The sequence below is a fragment of the Squalius cephalus genome (assembly GCF_949319135.1).
Source record: "Squalius cephalus genome assembly, chromosome: 23".
NCBI classification, from domain to species: Eukaryota; Metazoa; Chordata; class Actinopteri; order Cypriniformes; family Leuciscidae; genus Squalius; species Squalius cephalus.
In genome coordinates this window covers 16,320,826-16,340,354 of record NC_137144.1, presented here as the reverse complement: position 1 = coordinate 16,340,354, position 19,529 = coordinate 16,320,826, and the positions used below count along the sequence as shown (strand labels likewise).

The 19,529-nt window shown below is 36.5% G+C and overlaps 1 protein-coding gene across 1 annotated transcript in view; it reads right to left on the bottom strand.

Moving 5' to 3' along the window:
* Positions 1-4,348: 4,348 nt before the first annotated feature.
* The window catches only part of LOC307151001 (carbohydrate sulfotransferase 8), a 51,748-nt gene continuing 36,567 nt past the window's right edge, over positions 4,349-19,529 (bottom strand). The window contains exons 3-4 of the mRNA XM_079858726.1: positions 8,055-8,095; positions 4,349-5,844 (exon numbers count right to left, since the gene is read on the bottom strand). Coding sequence (XP_079714852.1) covers positions 4,765-5,844; positions 8,055-8,095 — 1,121 coding nt within the window. The 3' untranslated portion in view covers positions 4,349-4,764. The remainder of the gene's footprint in view (positions 5,845-8,054; positions 8,096-19,529) is intronic.

The window sequence follows — 19,529 nt, the reverse complement described above, 5'->3', positions numbered from 1 at the left end:
AAAAGCATTAAAGTTGCAGTCCTTAGTTTTTCCTCTTTGTCGCCATCTCTGTTCGAAATCTGCAATTGCAGTTATTCGCGGAATTCTCAACTTTACGTGGGTTGTGCCTCGGCACGGCACAGCGCGGATGAATCTAATGTTTTGAGGGAATGTGCGGCTGTCAGTCACTGCGCCGGTCTGGATACTGTCATTCGCAATCACAGATTCTACTTTTTGGAAGTATGACCAACAAAAGAATTTTCACCGGAAAATTTCATCTGAACAAGTAAGTAACATCCACTTTCTGACCAACTAAAGGGAAAAAGCATTGCAGTAAATCGCACTGATTAAATCTAACGATCGCTTTATTATATCTGTGCAAATTATACTTTGTTCTCAAATTGTTAATGTTAACGACATCAGCACTGCGTGACTAATGTGTATTAGGCCTACTGGTAGTTCAGTTTCCATTTCTGTGCAGTCTAATTTTCATACCAACAAATTAATGCTCCTTAGAACCGGTTCTCTTTGAAATACAAACACACGTATCTGTAATCAGATGCATATTTAAAACTGGAATATAATCTAATTTTTACCTTTCAAAAGCCCTTCCGATATTTATCCTTGTTTCGCATGGGCCCGGTTGCACTCTTTTTTTCTGTAGCCGATCCGAAGTCCGAAGTCTTTTGCATTTTACAACGGGTGAATCTCCAGTTGTCACTGGTGATTGTCGTTTGAACCTTTCTGGATCCGCCATCAAATTGATAAGTTTAATTATATCAAGTGCTGTGAGAAAAGGCTATAAATCTCCACCTCCAACATCCTCACACACAATATAGCTTACTAGCCGGGACATCTTCTTAATGTGCATAGATGTGACGTAATGACGCAAAGACATGCTCGAATTTCCTGCAGAAATCCACCAGTACCACTGGGATTAAAAACATTATTACAAGCTTATCGTTTTGAATCAAGCTAAGGCAAGCATATAGTTTTGAACACTGGCTGGTTATGTACTTGATCAAACATTTCTTTTAGATCATTTTTAACCCAAAAAAGTTACGGACTGCAGCTTTAAACATACATTTCAAATGATAATAATGGTAAACACATCAAAATGATAGTAATGAGAAACATGATTTCCTAAAATGTGATGATTACATTTGATTAAGCGATATTTAAGATCTAAATTATGAAATAATTTAACATAAGTAAATGATAAAACATAAGTAAGATATATAATTTTTTCTGCTTCATCACAGACATACTTTTGTCACATTTCACCTACTATAGTAGGGAATTAGGCTATGCGATTTCGGATGCAGGCTATAAAACGAGGACGCGGAGTGATAGAGAGACGTGAAAGTAGCATCGGTTTCAGTTAAACGGATGAGCGCTCTGACATACAACATTGCCATGGATAACAAGCAAGGAACCTATTTTAAGGACATGTCTCTTGATGAGTAATGGGTGTGTTTTGGGCGTAACATGCAATAAACCAATCGGAGTGTCATCTCCCTTTCCCTTTAAAAGCCAGTTGTGCTTGTGCCATGGCGGATTCGCTATTTACATGGCGGAATTTGACAGTGGGAAGACTGAACGCTTCTCCAGAGAGGAAACGGATCTGCTCGCGAGCATACTGTACCATCTACGGGACCAGCTGGATTCCACCATATCTTTATCCACACAATAATAATCTTTTACATTGTAATCCATTTTTAATATTTGGCATGTTTGTGTGTTGCTGGGCGTCCCTGTGTGTGTAATAAGCAGAGTGTACGCGCCTATAAGTGCATATTACTAATGCGCCCTTAAAATAACTAAAAAAATACTGAGTCATTGACTTTAGACCAGGTTTCAGTTGATCAATGGCGCAGTCTATTTCAGTTGCCAATAGTAACGCGCCAACATTGCGCCAGAACACACCTCAATTTCAGACCAGCATGCCCATGGGCGCACAGATGGGTGCAAATGCATTTGCTATTTAAACAACGTGGTGCAGGACTTGAAAATGATAACTGCGTCGGGCTGAAACTAGCAAAAAACACCGCGCCTCGCGCCCCATACAGGAACATTAAACCACCAGATGGCGCTATCGACCAATACCCCATAGTAATGGGCTACATTACTTCCACATCCACCTTAATTTTAAAGTCGGCATGAAAGTGAAGCTGCAATAGTAAAAGAGGAACTTGAATAATGGGTGTTCAGATTCTGCAGAGCTTCCAGTCTATCCTTTACACTAGGAGCCTATAAATAACTGTTATTTTATATGACGTCGTTACAACAGTAATAAAGGCAATAATGCAGAGATGTCATCTAACTTACATTAAAAGATGGTGCTAACATTTATTGATATAAAGAAAACGTCAAGAAATGAGAAATGGGAAAGTAAGGCAAAGGTGTAGCAGGTCATGCTCTAATACATGACATACTGTAGGCAAATTGCTCTCAAACATTCACAAAAAAATTGATTTTATCTTATCAGATGTACCAGACCAAATCCAGCAACAATTTGCAAATGTAATGTTGAAAATGTTTCAGCATGTTGTATTAAGTAAAGTGATACTTAAATCTGGACTAGTGCTAAAAACACTTGCCTGCAACACTTTAATTAATAACATCATGATAAACTTTAGACACTCTTCGTACAGTATATTCTATTCTATTCTATTCTATGCAGTCTGAGAAAACATGACACACTTAGCCAAATCACACACAACATTGTGTTAAAGGTATAGTTCACCCAAAAATGAAAATTGTACTCATTTTGTACTTCATGTCATTCCAAACCTGTATGGCTTACCTTCTGTGGAAAGAAAAACGGTAACACTTTACAATAAGGTTCATTAGTTAACTACATTAGTTAACATTAACTAATAATGAACTGCACTTATACAGCATTTGTTCATCTTTGTTAATGTTAATTTCAACATTTACTAATACTTTATTAAAATCTTGTTAACATTAGTTAATGCACTGTGAACTAACATGAACAAACAATGAACAGCTTTATTTGTATTAACTAACATTAACAAACATTAACAAAAACAGTAATAAATGTATTGCTCATTGTTAGTTCATGTTAGTTAATACATTAACTAATGTTTAATAAAGGAACCTTATTGTAAAGTGTTACCAGAAAAACTCCCCGGTTCTGTCAACACTGCATTGGCTCCCTATTAAACATAGCATGCATTTTAAAATCTTGCTAATTACTAACAAAGCACTAAATGGTTTAGCTCCTCAGTACTTGAGCATTATAGTCCTTCACGTCTATTGCGATCTCAAAATTCTGGCAGGTTCATAATACCTAGAATATCAAAATCAACTGCAGGTAGTGGATCATTCTCCTATTTAGCACCCAAACTCTGGAATAGCCTTCCTAGCACTAATTGGAAGGCAGACACATTCTGTCAGTTTAGGTCTAGACTAAAAACACATCTCTTTAACCTGGCATACACATCCCATTTCTATAATTCACATCTGTTAAAGGAATGTTAGGATGCATAAATTAGGTCAACCGCAACCGCGAACACTTCCTATAACACGCAATGTACTTGTTATATCGTAAGAAGAATGGCATCTACGCTAATATTAGTCTCTCTGTCTATCCCATAGACTGTAAAAAAAGATGGACGACGCCACTTCACTCTCTTCCATTGGTGAAAAGTGAAGCCGCCAAAGTCCTAATATGGCGCTGACATCTTGCGCAGATTTGGGACCTGATTCTGTGCAGTAGTGAGCGGGAAGTGGAGCCGCGATATCAAGGTCCCATCCTCACTCCCGCAGAAACGGTTATTACAAAGTTTACTGTGTGAAATAAACAGTTATGGACATGTAGAAATTAAAGCTCCAATCTCCTCCTGAAAGTCCCCCAAAAATTTGTTGGTGCTTCGGTGAATACTTCGTTTAGAGAAACTGTCAATCATGACGTTACACTCCCGTTTTTATAGCATCAAATAACTAAGACCAAACTTATTTTAAAAAACGAACACTTAAACTTAAATCAGTGTGATTAAAAACTACTTAAAATAACAGAAAACATCTTTGGAAAAAATGTATTTGCAGTGTAATTTGATTGTTTAGTTTCCATCATGTCCCATTAGCCTTCATGGGGAGGGCAGGGTTTATGACCTATACTGGGACCAACTACATGGTGGCGATCGAGACGCTTTGGCTTCACTTTTCAGCACTTGTGCAGCACACTTGGTCTATCCCGAGGATACCGTAGTCAGCCAGATCCGGACCATATCCGGACTTCAGCTGAACAACAGCCGAAATGTATTATTTTCCTGTTATCACTAATTGTTTCAGCTGTTTTGAAACAATGAGTATTGTATAAAGCGCTACATAAATAAAGGGGACTTATCTGGTCTTGAAAACAAAAAAAGATTCTGAACATTTTTTTTTTTTTTTTTTTCCTTCAAATACTGAAAGTCAATGGAGTCAAGTGTTGTGGAGTTAACTTTCATTGTATTTACAAAAACGGCTGAAATATTCTTTAAAATATTTTTTATACCTTTTTTGTTCACACAGGTTTGGAATGTCATAAGGCTGAACTATCCCTTTAAGGGGTTTCTTACTGAATAGAATTAAATGGGTTTGGTAAATAACAAGATAAACGCAAGGACCAGCCTGCAGATAGAAATATAGAGTGTGATTAATATTTAACATTAAAATTTGTTAACAAATAAACAACATTTAAAGTAATAAAATACCCTCACTAAGACAAAATATGAACATCAGGCCAACAGAAATTTCATCAGGTGATTCTAAAAGGCCTCAGTATAAATCTTTAAAAGGTTTGGAGTAGTTGAACATCAGATAATCCATGTAGTAAAAGTCATATGTCCTTTGTCTCTCTGTCACATTTAGCTGTGCAAAATATCTCCTTGTGATTTCCGAAGTTGTCCTTTCTGCATTAGGGTTCCTGTCTTTAAAACTAGGGAATGTTAAATTGCTAGGAGCACCTATACTTCTCAAAAGGAAATTGGCTTCTTCCTCCAGAGTCTCAAATTTCCCAATGAAGTCATAGTCCAGCAGGCAGGGGCTGCAGAGACGTCCAACGGGCTCCCAGTGGATGTCCATGCCAACCGGCCGATGCACGTCTAACAAATACTGGATGAACTCCTTGAAGGTCACACCCGCCCCTGTGCGTAAGGCATACTGCGTCGCATTGCTGCGGTATCTTGAGATGATGGGCTTCCCAAACACTGGATGGTAGTACGAGTTTGGACTCTCGAATTTGTCCCGAAAAGCAGACACTAGCCTTTCAAAAGGTTCCCTCAGGAACAGGACTTTGGTGTAGGTCTTCAGACGCCGGATGATGCCCTTTTGATTAAATGAGTCTAAACGCTTAAGGTGATTCCCATAATGCACCTCGTCATGTTGGATCTCTCCAGTGGAAGAAGCGAGACCTTGAAGCACCATGAGCACCCTCTTCGAGTTGGAGCAACCCACCTTTGGCACCTCACAGTAGAGGAGTTTGTGCTTGTCTTCCACATAGATACGGGACACGTGCATGCGGGTTATAGTCTGTTTAGCGGTTCCGCTTGTGTATTTGGCACAGACCTCCCTCATAAGCCTTAGACGGGAGCTCTGCACCTGAGTCATTCGCTCGGGACTGTCCCTTTTCTGTCCAGGAGGGTCAGCGTTGAGCTGCTGGACAAGTGGGCTGCTCTTAAGGAGGAGTTTACGGTGGCTCTTTTTGACATGGGTAGCAGTGATGTCTCTGGGATTGATTAAAGAATAACGCTGGACCCCTGGGAAGACTGGAAGTTGGACTGGTTGCACAGGTCTAGGAAAGTTGTCTTCTGTTGGATCAGACTGTCTGTCATTGTCAAGACAATAATGACACTGTTCCTGAAAGTCAGAGAATAAGAGTACTGTCAGTAACAATAGTTGTGTTTCTTTAAATTATATATATATCTATATATATATCTATATATATATCTATATATATATCTATATATATATATATATATATATATATATATATATATATATACTGTATATATATATATATATACTGTATATATATATATATATATATATATATATATTAAAAGACTGTATTTGGAGATAATATAATATTAATTAAATAAAAGGCCACTTAAGTGCTCTTAAAAATTGTTTCTTAACACACTTAAGTACACTTTTAAAATTACACTTTGCAATAATGTCAGATTAAAAGATTTACTCTAAAAGACGTTTTAAATAATTATGTTTGTTGTGTTTCAAAGAAGAACACTTATTTTGATGAGTTGACTAACAAACTAAAGCACATGTAAAGTACTTAATTATAATTTTATCTGTAGTGTGTTATTCAATATTACATGTAAAGTTGATATATTTTAAATGTACGAAATTGCAACTTCCTCATTACAAATGTGTAAATACATGATACAAAAGTTTTAATAGATAAAACATTAAAGTATATATTTGCCATAGATGTTTGTCAGTACAATGAATTTCCAAATAGAGATATACTTAAGTCCTACTTAAGGGGCTCAAAAATAAACTCTTAAGGTCAGCTGATTGCATTTAAAACATACAATTTTAACTATAAAACATTTTCATATAATTGCAATTAACATACAACAAAATGACATAAGTTCACACAAGTATATTCTTTTAAAGTATTAAATACTTCCGTGATAAGTACTCTTTTTAAAAGTATGCAAATTTTTATTTATTTGTTTGTTTTTGTTTTGTTTTGTTTTTCCACAAGGGCATTTATGTAACAGGGGTTGATTTTTATCAAAGCTTTTTTTGTTTTGTTATATGACATTCCTATTAAAACTGATTTCAAAAAGATTTTTGTTTTGCCCTTGTCCCAGACCCAGACCTTTAATCTTAAACTATGAAAAGCCATCATAAAGCTGTCACACAGTTGTTTTCCCCAATGTTTAAAAATATTATTTAATTTACTTGTATTTATGATACTTAAATAGTAAAAAGTATGCAAGAGTATTGCCATTTTATTCCAAAAATTTTAAAAAGTCCTAACACTGGCTTTCAATCTGAATTCTCTGCTGGATATTGTTAGTAGACAAATTAAATAAGCAAATTAAATTGAATAAACTCACTGTAAAAAAATATATCATCAACAAGTTATGGCAACATATGTTTTTACATTGCTTTACTAAACTAAATAAGTTAAGTAATTTTCAACATTTTTTATGTTATACAAGATTGAACTCATTTTTTGACGTCAGTTTAATTTAACTTAAAGTATTTTATTAGCTAAAATCAATGTCTTTATTCAGATTTTGAAAGGCTGCACTGCACGGTACAGGTACATAATGCAGGATCATACTTATGCCGAGCCACAGGAGAAGAATCCTTGTCGCCAAAAAAGCAAAAAAAAATATTTAAAAGGAAATGTGACCGGCGAATTAAAAAAACTAGGGTAAATATCGATATAGCTTTTCCCAGGTGGAAAGAGCTAATGAAGACTTTGAAAGGGACGCTGAAGTTGCCTGCTTTCTTCTCGACAGGTAAGTCAATGTTACGGTCTAAACTACAAGCTTTTTTTCATTGCTTGGTTGTGTAATTCATTATAAAGGCATCATAACAGTAGAACATGTATAGTTAAACTCGATGAAGTGCTATTGGAAGACATGTTGTCATAGCTTCTTGGTACATAACGGCTACCGTATTTGAAATACACGCATTTGGCGCTAGAGAGCACTATTCGTTTGAATGCAAAATACAATTTCACTGCTAAATGGGAGAAATTCCTACACAGTGTACCTTTAAGTTGAAATGACTTAAACATCCAAGTTGATTGTATTTAAAAATTTAAGGCAGCAACTTTAAGTGTAGTGAGAGTGTGAAGTGAGAGTGAATAAGTGTATTTTTAGAGAGTACAGTATCAAAAGTTCACATGGCTAAAAGACAAACTACAGGTCATATTTTAAAATTCATGGGCTCAATAAGCATTTACTAGAGAAGCTTGTGGTTTTAAAATCTTGTCTCTTCAAAGGCAACCACCAAGTGGTGCTAGCACACAATAATTCCAGCAGCCGTATAGCGCATGATGTGAAGCAGGCACTTGTGGACATTCTTACCTTCCTTATGGCCTGCACTTGGGAGAATGTGACCTTTGCACCTGAGGGAAAAGAAAGGGGGGGAACGTTAGGATGACATTTCGGGCTTATCCATTTTTACAATCCACGTACCATGAAAGTGAACTTTTGGGTTCAGGAATTTTCATTGAGCTGCTTACATTCAAAGTGCAACCAACGAGAAGTTATACTGAAACCGCAGTTATTCCACCCGAATGTGCTGAAATAAAGGAGCATATGGCTCAGTGAAATGGTGTCCTTGCTTGAGTTTTTTTCATAGACGAAGTGAAGAGAAAGGGCGTTCGGACAGAGGGAGGTTGACTCCTGTGGCCGACTGCTAATGTTTATGTGCCATTGCTTGCAGCAGCTCCAGATGGTCTCCCAGCAGCCTGACAAACATCATCTTGACATCAGAGGTTATTGTGTACGAACAGAGGTGTGTGTCGAAAGATATTCAGAAAGATATTCCTTAGTATTCACCATGGGAAAAGTTTGCAGGCGAAGCGTACGGGGAATGAGATTAAAAGAGGGCTTGAGTCATACTGAATCAGACTGCTCTGGCAAAGATGTCTCAATGCTTTGACATTGACCTATGGAAGGGCAGAGACTAGCATCGATTAGATGCCAAAGCCATGACACTTTTCGTTGATAGATTCATTGCAGGCAGTGCCCTGACTTGGGTTTGAGAGCTACAGCAGGTTATTTACAGGCCAGGAGAAGGAGAAGACAGGGACGCTTTTACTATACTGCAATCTGTTTACATTAAACCAAAACTGACTCTATTTGCTTTCTTAATGCACATCTTACTGTGAACGATTCAATGGTGCATATTATTCCAAAGAATAATTGTCCTTGTAATCTTTTATTCAAAATGTAATGTCCGTCTAGCACGTTTACATAGAAAAACGTTTAAAAACTTTTTGTTCATGACACTTCAAGTCTCTACACTGCAACTAAATTGATCACAAATTAGTCACATCAAATTAGTCAAAATAAACTCGTCGATAACCGGTGTTTCCTGCACAAAACAACAATGTCCAATTTGCTGCCAAATTACTCTTAGGACCTGTTCTTTTTTAACAAGTCAGTCAAAAAGATTCACTCACGAGTTAGACTAGTGGTTTGAATCAGATTCACTAAGATGAATCATTCAGAACTATTATTGAGTTCACCACTGCCTGAATGAACAGCGAGTGATTTGTCTGTATTGTTAGTCACATTAGTCTGTTTATTGACTATTTACAACACAATTAAAAATCGATCAGTTCCTGATGGATAAAATCCTGACTTAAATTTTTCATGTTTAATATTCTGCCTCTAGTTTTTGACTGATTCATCAAAAGTATAACAATGTTAACAAATGTTAATAAAATCTGTTTAGTGTATAGAATGTTTACAAATAAATACATAGTCATATTTTTCTTCACAAAGTTCTAGGAAACAATACAGTTCATTGCACTGCATAAAACTACATGTAATCTGATTTGAGAGGTATTTTGTAATGAGGACACTGTATAGGTTGTGAGTGAGGGTATGAATTTCAAAGAGAATCTGCAAAATATTCATGGTGTTCTCTTTTATTCATAAATTCACAAAATCCGGGTGAGCCTGTTTTATCCTGCACAATTTGTGTCATAATGCATTATTTCACTTAATCTGGCCGCAATGCTGAGTGCGAATGTATACCAGGATGAGGATCAACACATACTGTATACCATTACCGAAACTGTGCTCAATTTGTGTCACAAAATTATGCCATTTCTATAGGAAGGGCCCATCCATGTCTTGAGAAACGTGTTATTCATCTATTTATGCCGTTTTATTTTTTGCCTGTCAAAGTTAATTTTCCACACTGCAAGATATTACCGAAGTTTATATGGTGAATCAACCATGTATAAACCCATGTAAATTATTTAATTTAGTCGTGAATTATTAAATGAACCGTATTTCCCAAAATTATGAGGGTTGGGGTAAGTTATAATAATAGTAAGTGATAGTGAGCAATTACCATTTCAAATAATATTAAAAACACTATTACAAAATGTGGAATAATGTTTCACTAAATTCAAATATTCTGAAAATTAAACCATTTCCTGGCTGGTTAATAAAAATGGAAATAATCAGACATTGTGCATTATTATTTTTTCTCGTTTATGTTAATATTTTTATTTAAAATGTAAATTGTATAAATAATCCCCAATGATTATTTATATGGCATTATTTAATAGATATATCGAATTTCTGTTGATCTTATTTAACTTGACTCCATATATGCCAAATTATCCCTTTTTTACAGCATTGAACACAAAAATGCATTCCGCAAGAACCGGCATTTACTCTTCCTCTGAAACTTTTCGCTCATGACACTTCAGGCCTCTACACTGCAACGGAATTGGTCACAAATTAGTCACATGACCTAAAATATAAACTCGTTTATAACCCGGTATTTCTACAAAAAGCAACGTCCTATTTCCGAACAAATAACTTTTTATGAACCTATTCTTTCTGTAATGAGTCAGTCACATGTATTGGTATACTGCAACTGAACTTGCTACAATTTAGAGGTGTTAAATTTCAATTGTAAAGTTCTAAAAATGAATATCAAGCAGCACAGAATGAACAGATAAGATGAAAAGATAGTATGCGCTCGCACGGATGCACAGCCTTGTTCGTTGACCCGACTGCATGCAATTCTCTCACGCTCTATGGGTCTGCAAGATCTCTCACTTGAGTGGGAGGAGGTGAGACAGGGAGGAAAGGAGAAGGCAGGAGGGATTGTGTGAAAGATAACAGACGATCCCTGTAAACAGCTAATGTCTTTGCTGTGCGTCTCCCTCCTGCCTGCACCGGCAGATCACTCACTTCTATTAGATCAGAGATGGCCAACCTAAACGACATGAGGTGAAGCAGAAGAGCGACGCTGCTGCCCGGTAGGAGCTTGCAGTAATGGAGCACTGCAGGCAGCCTCGCTCCCGATGACTTCACAGCTTATGAATAACTCAGATCCCGGGAAGAGAGCAGGAACACGGAGCAAGGGACTCTCACTGGTCCCACCACCGTCTGATCTTCTAGAATGCTCTAGTACCCGCCAAGTCCTAACCAAAGTTACATTTTTATAAGAGAAGCTGAAAAAGAAACTGTCGAAGGGCATTGTAACACACTACCTGTAATATACAGGTGCTGGTCATAAAATTAGAATATCATCAAAAAGTTGATTTATTTCAAGAATTCAACTTAACAGGTGAAACTAATATATTATATAGACTCATTACATGCAAAGTGAGATATTTCAAGCCTTTATTTGTTGTAATTTTGATGATTATGGCTTACAGCTTATGAAACCCACAAAATCAAAATCTCAGAAAATTGGAATATTACATGAAATCACACAGTAATTACACAGTGATACCATGGTCATTGAACCAGGTTTTGGTTCTTTTGGCAGTGTGGGCAGGTGCAAATCCTGCTGGAAAATGAAGTCAGCATCTCCATAAAGCTTGTCTGCTGAAGGAAGCATGAAGTGCTCTGGAAATGTCCTGGTAGACGGCTGTGTTGAGTGGACAGCACAGTGGACCAACACCAGCCGATGACATGGCTCCCCAAACCAACACAGACTGTGGAAACTTCACACTGGACTTCAAGCATCTTGGATTGTGTGCCTTTCCATTCTTCCTCCAGACTCTGGGACCTTGGTTTCCAAATGAGATGCAAAATTTGCTCTCATCAGAAAAGAGGACTTTGGTCCACTGTGCTTTATTAAATCCAGAGTCAACCAGGTCTACCAGGACATTTCCAGAGCACTTCATGCTTCCTTTATTTTCCAGCAGGATTTGCACCTGCCCACACTGCCAAAATAACCAAAACCTGGTTCAATGACCATGGTATCACTGTGTAATTACTGTGTGATTTCATGTAATATTCTAATTTTTGGGGATTTTGATTTTGTGGGTTTCATAAGCTGTAAGCCATAATCATCAAAATTATAACAAATAAAGGCTTGAAATATCTCACTTTGCATGTAATGAGTCTATATAATATATTAGTTTCACCTGTTAAGTTGAATTCTTGAAATAAATCAACTTTTTGATGATATTATAATTTTATGACCAGCACCTGTAAGCTTGCTTCCATAAAATGAATTTTTGGAAGTAATTGTCATGGCACTGTTGGCAAGGAAGAGGAGATAAGGATCTATATGCAGCTACTTTATTAACAAAACAAAGACAATCCAGGTAGTGAGAAACGTTATCAATTCACACACATGGCAAAGACAATACTCAACACTAAACGGAGAGAAATAATCTCAATGAATACACAAGGTAATGAGGAACTAAACAAGACACGGGTGATAACGATGAACATGGAAGGGAACAAAGGAAACAGGAAAACAAGAGCCTACAAAGTCCAAGGTCATATAAAAGTCCAAGAAAATGAAACTGAAACAAAAACTGAGTTGTACTAGAAATGTTTGTCTATTTATTATAATTTTGCACTTCCTTGTCATTAAAAATGTTGTTTACGGTGATTAAATTGATTAAAATTAATGAATACAACAAATTTTTAATGATCTTTTTAAACAAAACTATGACTAATGCAAACAGATTGTAAAAATAGTAATCTGACCGTGTAAAAATAGTCTGACAAAAGAGCTAGTATGTATAAATTTATATCATTTTAAAATAATTTATTATTAGTACAATTATTAATTATTAGTTGTTTTTCATCTAATATTTTTAACTTATTTCACCTTGCATCTCAATTCAATTAATGAAAACTCCTTTTTAGTTAAAAATAACAACTGTGCAAAACACGCCAAGTTTCATAAAATGTAACAGAATTAGTTACTTTTACAGGAGAAGTGCAATAATATAACATTACTTTTAAAGGTATCCCAACACTAGCAGGAGATAACCGTCATATGAAATAATATACCCTCTTGTTGGGTTCTTTTATGCCACATGCTATTGATATGGATTAAGATACTCCTTCACTAATGCTTGAGTGCAGTTGTATACATATAAAGTTATACAACAGACATCTGAAGATGCAGAGAAGAGCAAAAGCAAGCAGAGTGCCTGTCACATCTAATGCAGGAGCTCTTTGTTTACCGCGGTGCAGCTTTCCACAAAATCAAATCAATATGTCATAAACACAGCGACAGTCTCCGGCACGATGAGATCTTACTGATTTGACAGAAACAGAGAAGCAAGGTTTACACTCGAATAGTTAGCATCTATAACTAAAAAGTCCACAAAATAAAACCCAATAAAATGTCACCATTACTGATATTGCATCATTACATAACATACTTTCTAGCTACAGGTTTAACATTTGGAGGACAGCAAGGTATCATGTGCCGAACCACTGAGAGCAATAATGAGGCTAAATTAGGTGGTAAAATACGCAGCTGTCAACATCTTCATTCGCACACTGTGTGAGTGGTCGTGACTGACTATAATAATGGTTTCCTGATATTAGTCCTCTTCATTAGACTGAATGCACTGTGAAAAACTCCCATCATTTTCACAACTGATTTGTATGCCTGTCTAACCTTGTTAGATTCCAGCAACAACTAAATCAGGAAGACTTAGTCTATTGCCATGAATGATGGTAAATAAGTCAATTGGTGCATTAGAGATGATTAAATTCATTTGAAATATAAACTCAACTTGAGGGCATATGGGATGCTCAGTTTCAACTGTATTGCTTATATCAGGTATCAAATCAAGATGTTTCTAAGAATGAAAAAAGTTCAGATGTATTTGCCAGAGAGACAGTGGGGGTATAAGTGTGTATACTGTATGTGTGTTTCTTTCAAATAGCTTTAGAATTTCACCTTGCTTTGGAAGTATTTGTTGCTTGGCTGCAGGAATATGAATTAAAAAGTTAGTAATAACATATAAAAATGATCACCTTCAATGTTGAAGGTTAAATACAAGTTATGCTCTCTATGCCGTAGACATTTTTTTATAGACCCTCACCAAACATTGTGTGTTCGTTAATACACTTACAATCAAATTGTCAATCAATTTATTTGATTAAAAATACAGAAAAAAACTGTAATATTGTGAAATATTATTACAATTTAAAAGAACTGTTTTCTATTTGAATATATTTTAAAATGTAATTTATTCCTGTGATGTCAAGGATGTATTTTCAGCATCATTACTCCAGTATTCAGTGTCACATGATCCTTCAGAAATCATTCTAATTTGCTGATTTGCTGCTCAAGAAACATTTATTATTATTATCAATGTTGAAAACATTTGAGCTGCTTATTTTTTTAGAAAAATGTGATCATTCTTTTAGGATCCTTTGATTAATAGAAAGTTCAAAGAAATCATCAATAAATCAGAATTATTTATTTAAAATATAATGTCAAAGTTTCTGTTAATCCAAAGTGTAGTGGATTTCTGTCTGAGAAATCTTCAGGCGAGTGTCTGGAATAGACACTTAAAGTTGATCGTTTATTGAACTCTAAAGTGCATAAAGGATCACAACAATGTCTCCCTTTCTCTTTCTCTTTCTCTTTCTCTTTCTCTCTCTGAAAGGACTGTGACATCTATACAGGCCGTCCACACATCAATATTTATACCTGGCAGTCACAGGAAGAGTAAACACCTCTGGCTGCCACCGTCAAGAAGGGGATGAATGAATGAACTGCGTTAGAGGGAGGGAAAATGAGCAAATCGCAGCAAGATGGAAGGATTTAGTGAGTGATGGGGTGATAGATTTCGTGATTGATTGGACAGAGGAACGGTTAGATGGCTATAAGGATGGATGACTTGATGGATATGGTTGTTAAGAATGTAGTTTGCAATTTGTGTCTGGCCATTTCCCGCTCAAATCCGGCCCATTTTCAGTAAAGTGTCCTTCTGCCGTCTGATGAACACGTCGCAGACTCTACATCCAATTATAGTCCCATGGCGACACACACACTTGCATGTTTATTTACAAATAGCCTACTTTTTCAATATACGCACTCTTTTCATCAATGCTGTTGTCCTTGACTAACCCAGACATTTAGGAAATGTGTTAAGAGACTCATTTATTGTAAGCCGTTTACTTGTTTACTCCTGTTGTGTACCAGCGGGCCCCATGGTGGCACATCCGTCTGTTGTTAGCTGCGGTGTGTGTGTGTGATATCTGGCTCTCTCCCCTCTCTCTGCATGAGCCTGCGCTCTCTCCAGAACTTCATTAGCTTGATTAACATTCATGTCCCACCTTCCTTCACCTCGTGCTGTCAGCTACCGACTTCTTAACTAACTTACACCCCCCCTAGACCTGAGCGCTGAGAGTTTGTCTTGACATTGGTGCCGTCTTTCAGCCCACTTCAAGCATGCATCAGGGCCGAGCATTAGATTTCCTGATTCGATCTTATTCTTATACAAACTCTCAATTTGATACATATACAGTACCTTTCAAAAGTTCAGGGTCAGTAAAAACATTTCAGCGCGGCATATTAATTTGATCAAAAGTGACAATAAAGACTAAATATGGCCTTGGTATTAAGATGCGTTTTGGTCGATCAGATCACAAGTGGATGACGCTAAGTACAGGTCTAAAACGTTTTGAGCTTGTCAACTTTCGACCACTTCCAGAGGTAGTCGAAAACGCGTTTGACCGGATAGCTTTCATAGTGTAGACGCTCATGTGGTCGAACATGTTCAAACCGCTGCAAAAGACGCCTACTCTCCGCCTACTGAGCTAACGCGTAAACATTGTGGGAAGCGCAATAGCCAGATGGCTGGGATTTAAACTTTGTTGACTGAAGACCCAAGTTTGGGTTGAAAATGAAAAACATACTAAGCACAATGTTCTCTCACCATTCCTGATTTCTAACACACACTCACACAGCGTTCGTTGTGATCTTGCATCTATCGGAGCAGAAACGAAAGCTGCTGCTCTCCGTGTTTTCCCGTCGGCTTTGGTGCATTCATATGTAAATTGTATTAGCTTATTTTTCAATTATATGTAAAGATCTGAAAAAAAAACATACATTCACCAGCCCATAGACCCTCCCCTCGAAGAAATCAGGACAGAAATGGTTGAAAGTGGACAAAAGAGACAGATTAAAACACCAGGTGTAAACGAGTCTCCCTCGTCTACTTGTGATCCAATCGACCAAAACGCAATACCAGGTGTAAACAGGGCATTACTTGGTCACAAACCAATGCTGTAAAATAAACTTTCTATTAATCAAATCACATTTTCCACAGACATTAAGCAGCTCAACTGTTTTCAACATTGATAATAAAAAGAAATGTTTCTTGAGCAGCAAATCAACATATTAGAATGATTTCTGAAGGATCATGTGACACTGAAGACTGGAGCAATGATGCTGAAAATTCAGCTTTGCATCACAGGGATAAACTGAAAAAAATGTCAGGAATAACAACATCAATTTAACTAAAACTCTTTTTGAATAATTAATTCAAATTATGTTTAATTGCACTGTATATTATTGCATGCAGTCTGTGAGGACAGCTCAATAATAAGATGAGTTTTCTTGCTATTATTTGACAAATGTTTGGTCTGTTCCTCACACTATCACATTTATCACATTCTTCAGAAGACTTGAAATACAGCACACAAGTCGTGTGCACCACTTCTATGATATGATAAGGTTGAGAGCATCATTGGAGCAGAATTTTTAGGTGAGCTATTTCTTAGAAAGCTACAAGGAAGCCAGATCTAAAACATTCTGAAAACCTCAAAAATATGACACAAAAAAACTGATAAGGAACTATGGTTTATGATCCCTTAACAGAAAAATGCATTGTATATTATATGACACTGAATCTATCTCTAACTGAGTGAGAAACACTGTTTCTTCACCTTCAGCCCTTTTCATGACCTTTCCTGACTTTTTGGCCTTTTGTTTCTTCCCATAGGTTGACTACAGTGAGAAACTCACTCACGGAAATATTTTATTAACCAGGCTGTGCATTATTTACTCTCAAATCTGTTTACAAACAACAGCTGTAGTGTTATAGACCATATCCTTCCATCCGACCGTATCCTTATCACTTCTCCTATAAAATCCCCAATTTTTATTTCGGTTACACTAATGAGGCCACAAGATATAAAACTGCTTTCCCCTCATTTTCTATTGTATACATTCTCGTGGCGATTTCCTTTTTTGTTATCTGCATCCAGAACACATACAGCATGTATAATTCACAGTGGAGTCACACAAAGGAGGAGCCAGTCAGCACACTGAAACACAGCATGAATTCTGCTGGAGTCCAAACCTCCAAGACATCCAGACCATGACCCAGATCAAGATATGTCTGCAAAACAAATTCACCCTTACAAAACAAAATATATGGTGCTGTAGGTGAGGAATTCACCAAATAACACAAATGTAGAATTTAGGCTTCAGCAAAAATAAATAAATAATTAAAATAAAATATATATTCAGTATAATATAATAGTTCTATTGGTTTAATTATGCTAATTATAAAATTAAAGTTTACTTAATACGTTTCTATTGGGACCTCAAGTGGATTAAGTAAACTGAACAAACTATTAATTTGTTGGATTCATATTTTAGTTAAATTGAACAAGCAGCAAAATAATTTTTTGAGTGGGATGAAGGATGATGATTTCTTTAATGGTTCTCCAACATTATTTGATAAGGCAACAGGACAATGATTACTTTTTCATCTGCATCCTTTAAAATCCAATACACATCAACCTCCACATTTAAGCCCTAGATTTTGATTTTATGAGGCTTGAGAGCTACAATTGTTCCCAGAGGATGACATCTCTGCACCACCTTTTGTTTGCATGGATCAATTTTAATAAGTAATGAAAATGGATTATTCCATGATTGAAATCCACATTGCACCACAAATAAGACGAGTCTGTAGACTACTCTTTCCCAGGGTGAAAGGATTGAACATTTCTATGGCTCAGAAAGGGGCTTGTTTCCTCTGACCTTGAGGCGCCTCATAAGGAAACAGTGAAATCTGGGCTGCTGCATGGCAAAGCTATTCTATATTAAAGGCAAAAACCTTTGCCTTCCAAAAAAAATGTCATACCAGTAAAATGACATTTTAAGCAACTTCCCTCTCTCTCTCTCTTGTAATGATATTGCACAGGATATTGCTGCATGCAGAGACACAAGGATTATTGTGTTGCAGGTCTGCAGAGAATGTATGCTGTGAATCACAGCATGCTGAATATCAAGGGTTTAAAGTTCCTGGTTTCCCAAAACATAAGACCTAAATAATGCAGACATGAAGAATCTCCTGTCACGCACACTTGTCTGAAAAACAAACAACAATATCGGTTACTGTCCTTTGAACACTTTTTTGGGAAACCTTAACGCTACCCTCCACAACTTCATAGGTTGTCTATACAAGCCTGTGGCCTGATTTTTATGTGAAGGACATTTTTGCTGGAAAATCCAAAGGATGTGACGGTTACGCGCGCTCCCGAGAGTCTCTTTTCTGTTCAATGACACATAAAACGAATGCTTACAATGATCAGGATAATGTCGAAAAAGCTATTCTGTACTGAACATGCTCTTTTTTTGGTACAGGAGTTATTTCATGTATGTTACATGCGCAGCAGCAGCATGTCTATGAATGTCCAGCATCAGCAGCGTATAGCAGACCTATTCCATCCAGACCAAATACATTAACATTGCCATATCCATTACCATGCCAATCTGTCCGAGAGTTGTCATGACAGAAATTTTGATATTGAGGAAAGTATGCAGCACATATTTACATACTCATCTTAACGTCGCTCTCAGCACGGACGGATGTTCATTCAAAGATACCGCTACAAAGATATTTCTAACTTGTTTTTATAAGTGAAGAACAAAAAAGAACTTTGCCGTGAGTATATCGGGACCTTGAATCATGTTTCTTGTACGTAACGTGTGCAAGAGTGTGAACATGAGCAGAAAGTTGCTGGCTGCAGTTCACTTAACGGCCACCGGTGTCGCTAATAACAAGGGTTTCTGAATTCTACATTTAGCCTTTAACATGTTAATTTGAGATAATTAATGAAAGAGTAGGGCATTAAAAATAATACATTGCAAAATGTATTGCTGTGGACTGCAGAACAATATCAAAATTAAACAAACAATATATTTTGTTATTTATGATCTTTTTTAATGTAATGTCTGAAAATATCCCCATGTCTTTTATCAGCTAATTTTAACATATGCGATACATTTTTCTAACTAATAAGCAGTTCATTTTTAATCAACTGACAGCCCTAATATAATCTTTTTTACATTTGCCTTTTTCTTTTCTTCCTTTTTTATAGAGGACTGAATCAGCATCACAAGCTGGTTCAGTGTAAGGTCAGTCCAACTTGGGTGCTTATCGGGTGCTCTTTCATTTCCGGCTTTTACAGTTAATTAAAACCTTACAAGACTTATCCAAATGGGGTATTAGATTATGGCACAACAAAAAGAATAGTCACTAGGAAGAAATGCAATAGAATGAAATCTTTATG